Source organism: Xenia sp. Carnegie-2017, unplaced genomic scaffold, assembly GCF_021976095.1.
Source record: "Xenia sp. Carnegie-2017 unplaced genomic scaffold, XeniaSp_v1 HiC_scaffold_6, whole genome shotgun sequence".
Taxonomy (NCBI): domain Eukaryota; kingdom Metazoa; phylum Cnidaria; class Anthozoa; order Malacalcyonacea; family Xeniidae; genus Xenia; species Xenia sp. Carnegie-2017.
In genome coordinates, this window is record NW_025813526.1 from 11,382,416 (window position 1) to 11,399,579 (window position 17,164).

A 17,164-nucleotide genomic window follows, 5' to 3' on the forward strand; every position below is an offset into this window, starting at 1 on the left:
ATTCGAGCTAACTACGCCATATTGCGCTTTTCTTTTTTTATCGATTTTTTATTTCATTAAAGCTTCAGTTGATTTTTTAGCATGGGCAGCGGAAAAGGGGGCATAAGGGGGCTGCAGCCTCTCAAAAATTAAAATGGGGGGCTAAGCCCCCCATTCAAAGAGCTATCTTCTTCAATATTTTCCCTGATTTCTGAGATTTGGCATGATTTCTGGAAGAGAAATTAACAAGAATACAAAATTTGATAAAAATTCATTATAAAATATATACTAGAAGTGGATAGTCCATTATGGCCGCTGTTGTCAAATGTTGGCTTCAAAGTTTTCTAAGCACCATAATTAGGTTGCGTTATCCAGTCTTTATATATATCAGTGGGTGCAGTTTAATTCATTTCTACCCATTTCTACCTATGGACAGATAACGCAGCTTTTTGCGTTATCTGTCCATAGGGCCAAAGGTGATACTTTTTGCAATGTATTTGTTTACGAAGTGAAATGTAAATCTTCAAATATGATTTAAAAGTGACGCAAATTGCTTAACAAGAAAGCAAAGTGTATTTAGATGAAAATTATTATAGTAAGACTGAACCTTACTATCCAGACGAAATGAATTTCGTAGAAAACAATGCAACTTTAGTCTCAAATCAAGTTGCATCGGCTATTTTGCAACGCAAATTTCTTCATAATAAAAAAATGAGTATGCTATTTACCGTTTAGATCGGTCTGTACTTAAAAGTATTTTTCCGCACGGAAATCCATCCGGTCAATAACGGAAGTTAAATTATTCACTGATTATAAGGTATAAATAAAATAATTAATCATTAACTAGTGATAAGAGATCAAATGAAAATCTGTAAAAAGTGCAACTTTAGTCATTCCTTGTTTGAGGCAAGATCAGAACAGTTGTATTTTGTGACATTCGGTTGTTTTCACTTTTACCTGATAAAAAATCAAGCGCCACTGTACTTCCAGTTGCAAACTTCTTTTTTGTGTGGGAATGACAAAGTGAAACAAAGCAGTTTTTGCGTCATGTGCACATGTTTTGAGTGCGTGGGAAGTGAATTATTTCAGTGTTTATTTGTCAAAAGCAATAAAACTCTAACGCCTGTTGATTGGAACATTTATTTTATTAAAGTGCAGGAAGTCATGCCATAAGCATGGAAAATTGATATAAGTATCAACTTTCTATGACAAAATAATAATTATAGAAAGAAAATTCTTGACTTTTTGTTCAGAAATATGAAATATTTGATCGCATTAGCTGTTCTTGCGTTGCTGAAGATACACGTACTCATAGGCACGGAAGTTGAAATCGTTCGAGGAAAGTATGACAAATTCACCAACATATTTGGGTGTAAAATATCAAAAGCAGTTTGCTTTAATTCAACCTGTAACTACTGCACATGTACAAAGCATGAAACGTTCGTAATGACGCGGGGTAAAAATGGCGAATGTGTTAAGACGGACCTCTTGTTGTATGCTACAGGTAAGTGATCTCAGACATCGGATATCTCGTAAAATGACCTTCGATATATTTAACTCCTAATACGTCAGATTTGATATTCTTGATAAAAATTCAGTGGAATGGTATACGATCAAACTCTAAGCAGAGCTTAAGCGATTTTTATACATTTTCAACTTGTACACAAGTGATGATATTCTCCGTGTCGGCATTACAACTTTTCCCAAATTTCTTGTTCAAAGGAAGGATGAAAGCCAAAAAAGTATTATCATTGCCGACAGGCTTGCCAGGACAACGTAAAATAATGTGAGATGAGATGTAAAAACACTGATATATTATCAATTTGTGCTATTTCATAATATGTTATATCGACTATGTTTCACGGTTTCAGCAAAGTTCGGCCAACCACGAACTGTATTTGTTGTTTTTTAAGGTCAAAAGGCCATCTTTCCGTTATTACTATTGGTTACCTCTTGGGAACACTTTGTCTTCATAAGTACATTGTGAATTAATTAGTTGTTATGCTTTGACTTTAAAGACGTTTTTCAAAGCATATAATTAAATAAGACTGCACTAGCTTTAAAGGATCTGGCTTTAAACGAAAATAAGATTGTCGAAGCGTTGTTTTTTCGTATAGCATGAACTTTTTTTAAAGTATAAGCGTATATCTGTATAAAGTATTATATAGTATACAGTATTTATTATATCAAAGGTACGTCTGAGACCATCTCGCGTATCTTACAACCAAACAACATACGTGTAGCACATAAACCAATCACAACGCTACGACAAGTACTAACGAGCATCAAGGAGAAAGAACAACCAAACGAACGACAAGGTGCAGTTTACAAAATAAGCTGCTCTGAATGCCACCCTTCCTGACAAAACACAACATTGACTAAGACTGGACAAAATGTAATACAACAGCTCTATATGCAATGGCTTACATTTGAAAGTTGGCAGAGGCCGCGGAACCGGGGGGCATTGGGGGCAAGTGCCCCCCACACACACACTTTTTGCAACAGGGAAAAATGTTCCCTTTTTCATGGTATAGAAATGCCCTTGATTTTGGTGAAATTGGACTGAAGAATTTTTTCTTAGATACAAATAGGGCCCGAGAGTAGAGCAAAGTCTGTCGGCATCATGCGAAATCAGCTATAGCTTCGTTTTTGACCTTGATTACCCAGATGGATCAAAAATCGCGTTTGTCGATTGGGGTTGTCTTCGCAGACGTCCACCCAGTAACTTAATTAACCAATGAGAAGTAGCAATTTATGGTCCACATGAGACTATAAATTCTACGGCAACGCATTGCTCCCGTCGTATTGTCTTTCAGGCCATTGGTCCTACAAAACTGTTGAAAATTCATAATCATAATAATTGAAAATTTTGCTGTTTAAATCACTTCTACTCAAAATCATCATGCCTAGAGCTGCTAGGCGAAAATGAGAAAAGGAAAAAGAGCTGGTAGAAACAGCTAAAAAGATGGGAAAACTGACGAGTTTTTTTGGTAGTGCTCCAGCAGATAACGTTGTTGACCAAAACATCGACTCTAGGTCTAATTTGACACTGCCGTTAGCTACAGAAACTCCATCAACGTGTTTATCTCCTCATTCTCATTCCAAACCAAAATTCGGTGATTCTGACTCTACATCGTCTTCATAGAAAATACTCGCGCCGCCGACCGAACCAGATCACACACCTTCTCAAAACCTAACGTATGCGTCTTTGACAAGTTCCACGACTACCGCCCTATTGGTAGGAGCTATGCAAATTGAGTCAACGGAATGTTTGCTAGGACTCGATTTTAAGCATTTGTGCTGTACAGGCCGACAGCCTTACCATCCTACCCTCGAAGAAATAACATACACGTCTAGAAAGCAAATCAGTACAGGAGGATCGTCGAATGTACGAACTTGTCCGTCTTCTATATTTTTGAAATATACATGGGACACATACTGCTTGACAAAAGGCACCATTGCCTGCTACTTATGTAAAAGGGCGATGCGTCAAGACCTTGAGGGTGTACCTGATTTGTTGGAGTGGATTGACAACGGAAGATATCTCAGTCACGACGTCATAAACGAGTTGATTAATATGATGGGCAATGCAGCCCTGAGATCTATAGTGGCAGACATCCGTAAGGAATCACAATTATTTAGCCTAATTGCAGACTAAGCAACGAGGAACAAGTAACATGTGTTTTGCAATGGATATCTAGAACCGACTTGTCCAACCACGAAGATTTCCTCGGAATGTACGAGCTAGAGAAAACCGATGCTGAAATAATCACCACTTTGCTGAAGGACATATTGTTGTGATGCAGTTCGACGATAGACGACTTTTGATGGCAAACTTATGACGTAGCAGCAAATATGGCTGGAGGCAGAAGTGGGGTTGCTGCCCAAATATCTTCTGAGAATCCTCACGCCCTGTACATTCATTGCGGTAACCACAGTCTTGACTTGGCTTTGGGTAATTGTAAAAAGGAGAGCGGGATTATCAGCGATACGTTGAATAAGCTGGTATTGCGCCAACACGAATGGCGCAATACCAGCTTATTGCCAAAGAGATTGAAGACTGCGGCACGCAAGTTGAGAATCCACATTTGCTGTGTCCAACTCGATGGACAGTAAGAACCAAAGCCATCTCAGCTCTCCTGCACAATTACGAAGCCTTCTACTCTGCATTACTTAGCATTGCCAAAGAATCTTGCAAGTCCTCCGTTCGTGACACAGCATCGGGTATGGCCAGCCTATTGAAGAAGTTTTCCTCGTACTTTGGTTTAACTTTTGCGCAGAATATCTTTAGCGTGTGTGAACAAGGGGCAACTACCTTGCAGAAGCCTTCAATAACTGCACAAAGAACTGTTACTTGCATAAATGCCTTGAAGACAAACTTGCAGCGTCAACGTGACAACTTCTCTTTGTTTTACGACCAGGTAGTTGCTTCAAGCAAGGCTATCAACAGGCTTTTCCTTGTAGGCGATCCAACACAACCAAGACTGAAGAAAGTTCCGTGGCGACTTCAACACGGAGATGGAGAGCAACATCATTTCCAAACTGCGAAGGACGCCCACCTTGTCCAGTATGTTGAAGCAATTGATGCGTGCTTGGCTTCGTTACAGGAGCGCTTCGATCAAAAAACATATTCTGTATTGATGAACATCGAAACCGTGCTCATTAATGCAGCAAACGGGCGTAAGTTTCAGTTGAATGATAAAGTTGAACACCTTTACGACAATGACCTCAACTTTGACCAGCTGAAGGCAGAGTTAAAGCTTCTTGAAAGAATTATCTCGCAGCGACTTCCATAAGTAAAGAAGGTAACATCAATTGACACCATAACATCAATATTCTCAACCGAAGAAAATGACTCATCGCAGATTGTCATGGCAATGTCTAATGTTGTCCGACTCTTGCAGATTTACCTTCTTGCTCCAATGAGCGCAGTCTCTACAAATAGTTTGCAGACTTTGAAACTTAATCATGATTCATGAAACAATGCATATCTGTAATATACTAAAACAGTAAGCTGTAAACTCACATGCCCTTTTCGTCAGTGTGCGGAGATCAAGCAGCAAGTGCGCTGTAAATGACAAAAATGAGCACGCGTGAGATTGAGAAAACAAAATGGCAGACCAAACCTCTGAACATGTGGCGGACGTTATATTAGAGGACCAGCTTCTTGATATTTGGCCTGAATATCCATGTCTTTACGATGTAAGATCGTCGGAATTTAAAAATCGAAACGCAAGAGAATGCAGAAAATCTTGGGCAAACAGGTTGTTTTTTGTTAATAATAAATATCGACTATATAAGTGTTTGTTATATAGTCATTCTCCAATCTTTTAGTTCTTATATTCAGTCCACGCTATTGAGAAGAGATTTATTTGCTGGAAAATATAATTAATAATCGCAATGGAACTCACACGTCAATTTCTTACTTAGTTCATTGGGTCAAGGCTAAAGTAAAAGCATTGAGAAATGCTTACACTAGAGTGTAAGAAACCTCCTCAAGTGGTAGCGCTCGCAAAAATCTTACGAAGCGAGGTAGCTGGCTGCTGGATAAACTGAAGTTCTTCTCTCCATTCGTGGCAACAAGAGTTCCCATTTCAAGTATTGATACTGTAAGTGAAATTCTTGTTTTATTTTAATTTCCCAAACAATGAATATTTAGGATAGCATTATATATATATAATTAAGAGTAAGTGCTACTGCTAGATAATGCTATCCTGCCATGACACATCTCCGCAAATGTTAAAATATGTCGTCAGAATTTCACGTCGCATTTTGGCACTATTAGAAGGATTTCTGTCTGCGTTGAATGAATTCATATTTGTCATGCATGCATCTCTTCTCCATGAGCCAGGTGTGACAAGATGATTGTCATACTCTACATCTGCTGGTGCTGTATAACCTGATTTATTCTTTTCTATCATATCATTATGCAAGTAACAAGCAGCTAGAATTAGATAAGTAACCTTGTCAGGGCACAATCTTATTGTACATAGTTAGAAACACACGCCATCTGCTGGCAAAAATCCCAAAAGTATTTTCTACTATCCGTCTGGCACAAAACAATCTGTAATTAAAGATTCTTTTCTCTTTATTTAAATTCCTGTCACGTAATGGCTTCATCATTGTTTTGCTCAATGGGAAAGCATCATCACCCACAATGTGGTAACGTATTTTTGATGAAACTCCAAGAATATTTTCAACAACAGCTTTTCGCAACCTAGACTCGTTATACACGCCAGCATCTCCTGCACGGCCTTCTGCTCTAACATTAACATAGACAAACTTGTAGTTTGCATCTAATGGCAATGTGTTTCCCATCTAGAGCTCCAATGCAGCCAGGATAGTTCCATTTTTTTTCAAATTGGTCTGCAACAGCCTTCCATTCTTCTGCACAAAGATGGAGTCTATAATTGAAGAAAATAAAAGCAATTACATCATAAATTTGCTTATGTTAAACTAATGGATGTTCATTTATTGAATGCTTCTAGGATGATTCCAATTCACCATCGTGCATAACAATTGCTGATGAAGTTGATGATCAAAGCAATGATGACGATGATGACGGTTTTAATGATCCAGCAACACCAAGCAACACTCTTGAGAATGAGGTTGACTGTCCCATTTCTACTACTAAACAGCCAATACAAATAAAGCCAAATAGAAAAAGGCAGGCTGACCAAGAATACAAGCTCATGACTTGTTTTGCAGAAAACATCTCAAGAAAAAGAAGCAGGGAAATGGCTCACGAGCAATATAATAACCCGGATGAAGCATTTGGTCATTATATCACGCAGTCGTTGTCTGAATTTCCGCCCACTATAAGGCACTTGGCACAATGCAAAATTAATGAAATACTATTCCAGGCTCAATCAGGGGAACTTACACATCATAGCACAATAGTGCCAGTAGCTATGTACCAACATATGTTTTAAACACCTTATGCACAAAACAACATGCACCCCATCAGCCATCATATGACAAATAGTCAACGATATAACACATCTTCCCGAATAGATGGTGGATTGAAACATCCTGTTATTAATATGTGGTCTTCACTAATCTCTAGAGAGCTTAATTCAGGTCAAGACTCATCTGCCTATGATAACATGAGCTCTTAATGGGTGTAAACAGTTATATTGTTAATAATACTGCCGATATTTGTTATAAATGTTTAATAACTTGCCTCCAAACATGTTTCCTTTAACGAGATATACAACGCATGGCATGTTTCCTCAAAAATATTCGAAATTGTACGCTCGCCAATTCTAAACTGGAATGACAGACTACGAAATGTTTCACCTAAAATGGGAAAATAATAAAAACAGTAAGAGAACTGCTTTCTCCGACCAAGTGTTGAATCACTATACGTAATTCTACGTACCTGTTGCAAGAAATCGCAGGGTTACCGCCAGTCGTTCGCGAGGTTTTAACGCTGTCCTCATTTGCGTGTCTTGTTTCACAATGTATAGAAAAACAATCTTCAAAATATCTTCAAATGATTGCCTGTCCAATCTATGATACTGACGGAACTGTTCAGGATCTTCTACTGCTAGCTCTCTCAATAAATTGTCACAGACACCTTGTGTTTTTCTTCTTAAAAGCCACTGTTTAGTCCATATTTTACGATTTGCTGCCCTTAACCTTCTGCGACGTCTTCGTAGCAATAAAAGCAGTAGCAGCGCTTCTTCGTCCTCTGAGAGATATTCGTCGTCCAACAATGACTTCAACGCGTTCAACAAATCTGCCATTTTGGTTTCTCTATTTCGCGCGTGCGCATTTTTGTCATTTACAGCGCACTTGCTACTTACTTTCCGCACACGACGATTTTTTGTCACTCGTGACAAAAAATATCAAACTCGTTTGATATTTGACTTATCTGTCACAAATAACAAATGTTGTTCAAAACTTCTCGCACACCAGGAACTTTTGTCGATCACACTTGTCACGAATAACAAATACACGCGGCAAGTTCACCAGTGTGCGGCGGTCTTAATCCACGACATCAATACACAATTGAAACCCACACACCCACAAATTTCCTGTACACACAATACGATGACGTAAGAACCAGATAACAAAATACCTAACCTGACGTCTATTCTTCACTTGACTCTGAAATGACTACCGCTAAATTTGTCGAAACAACAGTCTACATCAATACCAACAGTCCTTCTCAGGACTCCACTAAGCAGGACGATCTTCATCCACAAACATGTTATGTGGTTCAGTTTGTCAAAAATGTAGAAATGTGGATGGCTGTGTTTATATGATGATGATAAATGATAAACCGTATAAAATGAAGGGTCTAAATTTTCAAAATAAAAGCTAATTCCCAATTGGTCGACTGCCGTAAAATCCATAGCAACATCAGTCGTCCGTCGGAAAATTTGACTGATGTCCACTTTTGATGTCCACAATCATGTAACTGTAGCTAGTTCCTTCAACATAGACAATCAAACAAATGAACATAGATAATATGTTGCTTTGGCATTCATCTTATCCAACTCTCTTTCAATTTTTGTTGTTTTTGGTGATCTACACAACATGCAAAGTAGAAACAAGCAAAAATCTTTTTACCTAGATATTTTTCATTTGGGAGACATTATCGCTAAAACAAATCTAAAGAAAGCACTGGCTATCAGTAACATACTGCAGGTCACCATTTAATAAACTAAAGCGAAAATACCGCTGTCATGCGTGAAGTCGTCAAGTAAAAGTAGGCTTAGTCTATTCTTAAAAATAGCAAATATTACAGCTTATTTTCATGAAAAAGAAGTCTTAGTGTTGCTAAAATTTTTATCTAAGAACTTAATCGTTTTTTTGTTAGATGGGCAAGCGACATTTCTTATGGAAAATAATGGTGTTTGTTTTCATCGATCAAAACATGGAAGCAACATGTTCATTACCGGTGGGCAATGCAGTGAAAACGATGAAATGCATTGGATAATTAGTAAATTTGGTCAAATAATACACTGGAAGACGTTACAGTGTCTTTCAGACACTTATCACTCCTGGTCCTGGGACATAACACGTTCTGTATTGTTGGATGAATGTGTGAGAACCAACAAGAAACAATTATGGAAGTGTATTGAGCGCACATATTATGTTGAAAACGTTAACACCCAGAAATATCTAACCTATGAACAAAGCCAAGAAGAGGTAACAACATCTTCATGGTATTACGTTCACTATAATGGAAAATGGAAACCGCTGCATTCAAATGAAAGTATCTGTCAGAAAGGTTAGTAAGTGACTTTATTAAATAACATTGTTTGGTTTGATGCAGTGGCCATGATAAATGATCACACTGATGTCTGGAGGTTTTATTACATTTATTTACATATAGAAGGAAGACTAGCACACGACAACTAACTGATACACATAATGATACAGCTATTTACATACGTGACGCTAAACTATGATTGGTCAGTTTATTTCCTCAGCTCTTGTTACAAATAATATCGATTACGTTTACAACCATTTCTATAATTAAACATGTAGGAGGTTAACACACACTTTACAAGATACACATATACACATCATATGAGAGCATAACCTAACAAACATAACCAAAACACGTGCTCTGATTGGTCGATGCCCTTGTTTGAATCATGCCTCAAGCTAGGAAGCCATCATACATATATGTACGATCACTTCCATGAGCATTGTAATTGACAAGCGTTGGTTTAGTCAATTGACGTAACTTATAAGGTGAACCTCCAATACACTATTTCTGTGACGTTTGTCTAAAGATTTGTGAAAACATTTGAGCAGAACAAAACAATGACTACAAAATTGTCAACAACAATTTTCAACCCCTTGGCGAGAAGTACAAATTATTTTTAACCGTATGTATTGAAGCGAATTGTTCGTAAAAACGTCTTGATAATTTCCATAGTAGCGACCCACTTTTTAGTAAATGAGCAAATTGAACTTGTGTTTTGTGGTTTCCCAAGAGCACTTTGTGCGTTATCTGAACTGATGCTCTCCGGTTTCATCAGCCATAGGTTGTGAAATATTTCAAGACGGAGAACCTATCGTAATTCTTGATAAAGAGGAGTGTGCTAAAGAAAAGTTCTTGTGTTTGGGTGAAAAAAAGATGATGTTGCAAAAGAAAAACGAGTGCGTAATACAACACGATAAAAGTCAATACTTATACAATGATACGTGGAAAAATTTTGTGATGAAAGACAAAAGTTTGTCAATCGATACATGGTCCTATGGAGTTACACTGAAGGTAACATGCTTTGCTTGAGAATACCTACTTGTCGAGCCAAGGATTCGAGCTCGGAATGGAGCTTGGAATAGTTCACGGGATCAAGTCAGGGGTTTAATTTCATTTATTCCAATCCTATGTTTCCGTGTTAAAATCGATTTTACTTATGGACAAAAAACAGCATTTTTTGCGTTACTTCTGTCGAGTAATCCACTCCTTTTTTGGTTTACAGGTTTTCAATTCTTTTATTTAAGTTTTTCATTTGTTTTAAAACTAAGAAATTCACTGCAGTACTGTAAAATTTGTAGTATTTTGGCTGACATGAAATTGATTATTTACTTCTTAAATGACGGTACATAATTTCTGCAAAATATGAGTTGATCTTTCTTTTTACCTCATTAGCAGTACTCAGTCTTTCATCGTGTTTCAAGCTCTTACTAGTTGCAAGATAACTTTATTGCTATGACAACATTGCACCATCCCGCAACTTATTTGTAATAATGTGGATATTAATGCATGCCATTATGCCTGCACAATTTACGCCATATATAATTTTTTTTAAATTAAGCGTTTATGACGTACACATGCAGCACATATTTTCTCTGAGATCTATCTTGTAACGTTATATGTTCACTATTTAATTGCTTTCATGGGCGTACGAGCCAACATTTTAAGGGGGCGGTTGAATCATTTTCAATCTTAAATGACCTGAGTTGCCCAATTTTCCTTACTGGCTTTCTCTGCCTAAAATTTAGGGGTATATTGCCTGCCGTCTCCTTTACCTATGTTTGCTTTTGATATGCAAAACGATTCGAGATTATCTAACATATCAACTTCCAAAATCAATTCTGAGTTCAATTCCAAATTGGATAACGACTTCATTTATGATTTAAATTTCAAAATTACTTAAAAGCTCGGTTCTGAGCTCAATTCCAAGTTCGATGCCAAGCTCAATTCCGAGCTCGATTCTGAGCTCGAATCTTCGGCTTAGTAAATTGTATATCTCGTTTTGCTCAAATGGTGAAGCACAGAGGCGGGCTTTACAAACTGACTCATCTTAGATAAATCATTTGGTTTCATGTCGGAGACGTAGATTCAGTTTCATTATATGTCAATTATAATTGTAAATAATTTTATTTATTTTTCATACATGTTTTTGTTTTGCTCACTTGTTCATTTTGTTTTTATGCTTTTGTTAAATTTTAATGTTTTTATTTGATTTTTATATCTTATTTTGTGCATTTCTATTTATATGTTTTTGTTGCAATGGTGTAGTTCATCGGATCGAAAACATTTACATAGCGTTTTAAATTATCTTGCGATAAATGATGTTTTGTCATAACAAAATTTAACGGAATAACAATACACTTTATTCCTTATTAGTGGAATTTAACAAACACGCCACAAGCTTGGGAAGGTTTGATCGTCCAAATAAAGTTTCGATGCCAGCAAAGATATAGTTCTCGAGCGACAGAGCATTGCGCGATGATAAAGTATGCAGGAACCTTTAAAGGTACATTTCATGTTCTTTATATCTTCTTACCAGGAATATGCGTGACCCAAAAGTTCAATATATACTTATTACAATACAACTTTTAGACATTCTAGCAAGTATTAAAAAAATACTGAGAGATTAATGGTAATGTCGTCATCAATTGGATTGTTGCTTTTAAACTTTTGTCGTGCTGCCTGTTGTATTTGATAAAATGCTGAACATCTCTAAAATGTCAGTTCAAATTTTTGAAAAAACTCATATAAAACTAATAATATTCAAAGATATAGCTGTGCACAGGCTGCAAATATTCACAGAATTTCTGAATTAATTTAGATATAAAACACCAATTTTCATTTTTTATTCAGGATTTGTCGAGGCTAACGAAAACGATGGCTTAAAAAATAGCATTAAAAAAGAAGAAGGAAATGGAAGTTTGACTGGCTATAAAATCACGACAAGCAATGAAAGTATGGCAAACAACGGAAATAATAAGATAAATAGAGGCGAGACTCATGACAAGAACAAAGCTGGAAAGAACAACATAGAAAAAATTGACAGCAGACATAACAATGGTAAAGGGGACGGTAATGGAAATAACACTGGAGATGGTCACAGAAACGATCGTCAAAAAGAAAAAGAGACAAAAGAGAAAAAGGAAATCAACAGAACAAGTTCACTGAACAAAGGGAGACGTCGAACTGAAATCATAGCAATCACTTTAATTATTGTTATGGCGGTAGTCTTAGTCGTCAACCTTTTTCTTTACAAAAAAAGACACAGGTAAATTTTAATACATAGTAATAATGGTCAATTTAAATGCATCGTAGAATCTAGCAAAATGTCTATTTAGATTCCCTATCCCACTTCATGTTCCTTTCAGTATACATATTGTACGACAAAAAGCTTTTCAGCAGATAGATGTTTGGGTGGTGGAGGTGGTTTCACGATTATATTCATATAATATAATCCGTAATCGCGATTGATTTCAATTTAAAAAGGTAAAATAGAATATGCATAAATGAATATCAGCCTCAACCCCAACCATCCCAACTATCGAGCATCCGTTATTCCTGCTTTTAATATTCATTGTACGACTTTATAATGCTTTCTGTACACGCAGAGAACATGGCAAATGGTACATGATGGCAATTATTTATTGTGTATCCTAAATTTCGCGATAACGCCGAATGCACTGTATTTATATTACTTTTTTTGGGAAATCTGAGAATTTAATTTAACTACAGAACTCATCAATATTAAAGTTTGAATTTGTCACTGTGCGTGAGAGAGCATATAAAATTTTCATAACTACAGCTCAAAGTGAAAGATATCGAAGTCAGGAAAACTGCATGGCTATACAATATTGGAATATATTGAGTGAGCTTGCACTGATGATTTATCATACAGAAATTTCAAAATAATGTTGTATACAAAATTAATTATTTTCAAATACTGAGCGAACTCGACTTAATATCATTTAAGAAAGTCCTGTGCACCTATACTTGGTGAATCATCTTCCCAGCATGGCTTTGCACATCTGTAATTGCTGCTTCCAATATCGTTATGACTGCAGATGTTATAATGAGCTTTGTTTTCTGTCTTTCATTGTCTAGATTTCCATGTGTAAACAAGACAGGAAAAGCAAGCAAAGGTAATTTTTACAAATTAGAAATACTGAGAACAAAAAGTAGGACAAATATCAGATGCTCAGATGCAGTTACATTTATACAAAAGACAAAAATGTCGTCACTTTTAAGTTTTAATTTTATTCAAAGGTTCTCATATATTAATTACACACGATGTTTAAAAGCTACATTAGCCCACTCTTCCTATCCTAATTCGAAGTTATTTTATCCAAGAAGACAGTTTTTAAAAAGGGCCTCATGGAAAACAATCTTTTTATTTGCCTAAATGTAGTGTGCATACCAACATTAACATTTCAACTTTACTTAGTTTAATTAATTAATTATTAATGCAGTTGTTCATGAAAAGAAAGAGCAACATTCAGAAATGATAAAATCACCAGAAAACCCGACTTATCAATCTACAGAAGCATCGCCAAACACAGTGTATCAATCTTCAGAAGTATCACCAAATCTGGTGTACCAATCTGTAGATGCAACATCCAACCCAGTCTACCAATCTGTAGACGAAACACCTGACCCTATTTACGAATCAGTAGAACTAAGCGAAGACAAAGGAAACGACGAAATTGGGAAATACGATTACGCAAATGCAGAGAACACATTATACGAAGGACTGGCAACAAATGCTAATGTTGAAAACTTGACATACGGAAAATATAGTTAACACAATTCAAACATGAGGATGCTTACCAAAAATCAATTTTTTTGCCGCAGAAAATGTAATCGAGTTTATGGATATCAGATTGAACATTGTGAATATCTTCATTGGTCTTCATAACTTGGGGTTGTCAAATATCACGACGTTCTCGCATTCAGGAAACGATGTTTGGAATTGGCTACTTTGCACTTGCACATATTAAAAAGAGTGACGAAGCCAGCCCGTTTTAACAATGTTTAACCCTACACTGTTCTTATCATTCCAATTTTTCAGCAATATTTTTATTCATTTCTTTAGAAAATTAAATTTATTCATTATTGAACACAAAATTGACTGAGAAAAAACGGGCTGCCTTCGCTAGCTACTGAGAACAGACATTTTGTAAAATCTTCTTGTATATTTTTTATTGTTTGTTTTACGGATTTCTCAATCCTCCTAATAAAAGAATAAACTATCTTGCCTTGTGTTTTGTGAGTATTCAAAACATGCTTTGTGTCTTGTCAAATTGCCACTTTGTGTCTTGTCGCATTACTGTCTTGTCAAATAACCTTGTTACAACTTTTCTTTGCATTAGAGCCTGAATATATGGAGACGAGCTGGCGCGGATAGTGAGCTAGGCCGATGATTTTATGGGATTGAAAGGAACTAAAACTTCATGGTTAAAAATGACAACTGTTTGCAGAGCCCTACACGTCACTCTGGTTGTAATCCTTAAATTATGGCAAATTGGTTGTTTCAATTTTAAAAGTTTTGCGTAGTTATTAAATCAAAATATTGTGAAATTGCTTGAGAAGATTTATTTGATGATAAGTATTGAGTCGTTTCCATTTGCCAAAATTATTCAACGCCTCCCTGAATTCGGCTACCGGGCTCATGTAATTGCAGCCCCTTACCCGAACATCGCTTAACATTGTAATAATTTTGCGTTTTGATATAGCTAAACTGATTGCTAACACGGACATGCAGTAATCAGCTTTTGATGTTACGCTATGGTCGAGATGTTGGTTAGAGATTAGATTAAGAATCAAATTCGCGTATTTCTTCAACGCGAAAATATTCATCACAATAATACGTAATCCGGCCAGATAATATGTGTAATTCGTGAGACCAATGTATAAAACTCAAAACATAAATAAATTTGTTTTCTTTGTAGCTTTTATCAAACTCATGCTCTAACTGTATATATTATCACCAGAATAAACCAAGCGATAGAAAAAGATTCCTAAGCAATTAGTACGCAATTACACTTTCGTGAATATTTTTAGATGTGATTTAAGCCTGGCCTGAAACGATTACATGACAAATTTTCAGTCCATCCTGGACTAGAATTGTTCTCATGTAATTTCGGACGCTATTTTGATAGGCTATTATAACAGGCCCCAACTGAAATTTCAGCACGGCCAACCCAGCTGAAAATCCGCCCAGGCTGGAATTGGTCAATGTAATAAGCCTCATATAGCATGGTACGGAAAAAAGTGGGTTAGATTTATGCCTGATCTAAAATCTTAGAAAGTAGTTACACCGATGAGAAGCAAGAGAGGCACTAAAGCCGAGATACACTATTGCTGTCGCTTGGTCGCTACCTGTATGCCATGTTACAAAGGCATGTCGCTAAGTCGTTTCAGCCAGTGAACTCGATAAAGAGTAGCGAGAGACTTGCCGAGGGGGATTCCAATTCGTGTGATAAAAATTAATGCCCAACATAAAGTTCTGATTATAGCCATAGAAATAGACGAAAAACCAAATTGTAAAATTAAATTTATTGTAACATTTCGTCTTTACTCAAGACATCTTCAGACGAATAACAAATAGGATGTTAAGACAAGACATTATATTTACAAAAAGTTGTTAAATTACTACTAAAGGAGGCGGTGTCAAATGGATTGTATGATAAGGAAGTTAGGAAGTAAAATAAAGAGAAATTAAAGAAGGATAAATGGAATGGAGTTTCCTTACACATTAAAGTGTTAATAATACGAATTTTAGCCCCCCTTTTTTATTAGCTAAATTGAAAGACCTTGTTCCAGTGATTTTAAATTTGCAATTATAATTGAAATTGGATTGGTGAAAGCGATTTTACGGACGTTCAAAGTCACGATTTTCAGCGTTTTTTTTGCGAACTTTTTGATCGGTATGCTAATGACTTGTGACGTAAAAGTTGAACACATATATCAACATGGCGTATTCTACTAGTAATCGCAACAGGAAACGCGGAGGAAAACGCTGTGTTGATGGCGGACCTAATCAAATTAGTTGCGCCAATGATTCACAAACCGAAGAAACGTCGATGCATATGTTTCCTAAAAAAGAAACAGAGCCGCAAAGACATAGAAAATGGGTAAATTTTGTGCGTAAACATAGACCGGGTTTTGAGATTTCCTGTACCTCGTGTCTGTGTTCTGCGCATTTCGAAGATTCTTGTTTTGACCTTAATTTGAGCGTGCAAGTCAAGGTCAAAAGAAGGTTGAAGAAAGATGCTATCCCAACCATTGACGTGGCTGGGATTCCTGAACCATTACATAACGAAATAACCGATCGAAAGCGAAGACAATTAAGTTTACGCTTGTTTATGTTAATTTTTCTTTTGTCACATGTAAATTCGATATACGTTTTGTAGATTATTCGACATACTCTCCATAAGCCATCGCTAAAGGAAACATGTTCTCTCGATGAGGAAGTACCATCTAGTAGTGATGGAGCTGGGCATGTTGAAGTATGCACTCGGGAAACAAACTATTTGCCATTTGAAGAAGAACTACATGCAGTTGGTGAAGATATTTGTGATCCCAGTCTCCATGTAAATCGTGCCATCGTCTTAAGAATAAACTTACGTCTTTACAAAAGACTTTAAGCTGGTATAAAAAGACAAAAGCATCTTAGAAGAAAAAGGCCCAGAAGTTGCAAAATGAATATCGAAGCGAAATCAGGGAAAATCGTAATACATCCGTGGTGACCAGCATTAATATAGACGATGGAATGCAGGGGAGTGCTGAAGAGCTTTTCGAAGGAGAATCATACATGGACTACACTTCTTTTGAAGAGTCTAGTCGGAGTGAAGATTTAGATGAAGATACCACAAGTAATACAGTCAGGTATTTTATCTTATAAAGAATTAGATCTCTGTTGTATTTCACAATAATGAATTTTCTTAATCGTGTTACAGAATTGAT

The 17,164-nt window shown here is 36.4% G+C and overlaps 1 protein-coding gene across 2 annotated transcripts; it reads left to right on the top strand.

Annotated features, from left to right (window-relative positions):
• Window positions 1-1,115: 1,115 nt before the first annotated feature.
• On the top strand, window positions 1,116-15,213 carry LOC124458003. Of its 2 annotated transcripts, none has more exons than XM_047008123.1 (7): window positions 1,116-1,483; window positions 8,807-9,220; window positions 9,981-10,216; window positions 11,579-11,708; window positions 12,056-12,470; window positions 13,304-13,341; window positions 13,669-14,478. In XM_047008123.1, exons 1-7 carry the CDS (start codon window positions 1,237-1,239, stop codon window positions 13,998-14,000), a joined length of 1,812 nt encoding a protein of 603 aa, XP_046864079.1. In that variant the 5' UTR covers window positions 1,116-1,236; the 3' UTR covers window positions 14,001-14,478. The 2 variants fall into 2 exon arrangements, with proteins under 2 accessions (XP_046864079.1, XP_046864080.1); XM_047008124.1 differs by lacking the exon at window positions 13,669-14,478 and adding an exon at window positions 14,569-15,213 and having other exon boundaries at window positions 1,118-1,483.
• The last annotated feature ends 1,951 nt before the right edge of the window (window positions 15,214-17,164 follow it).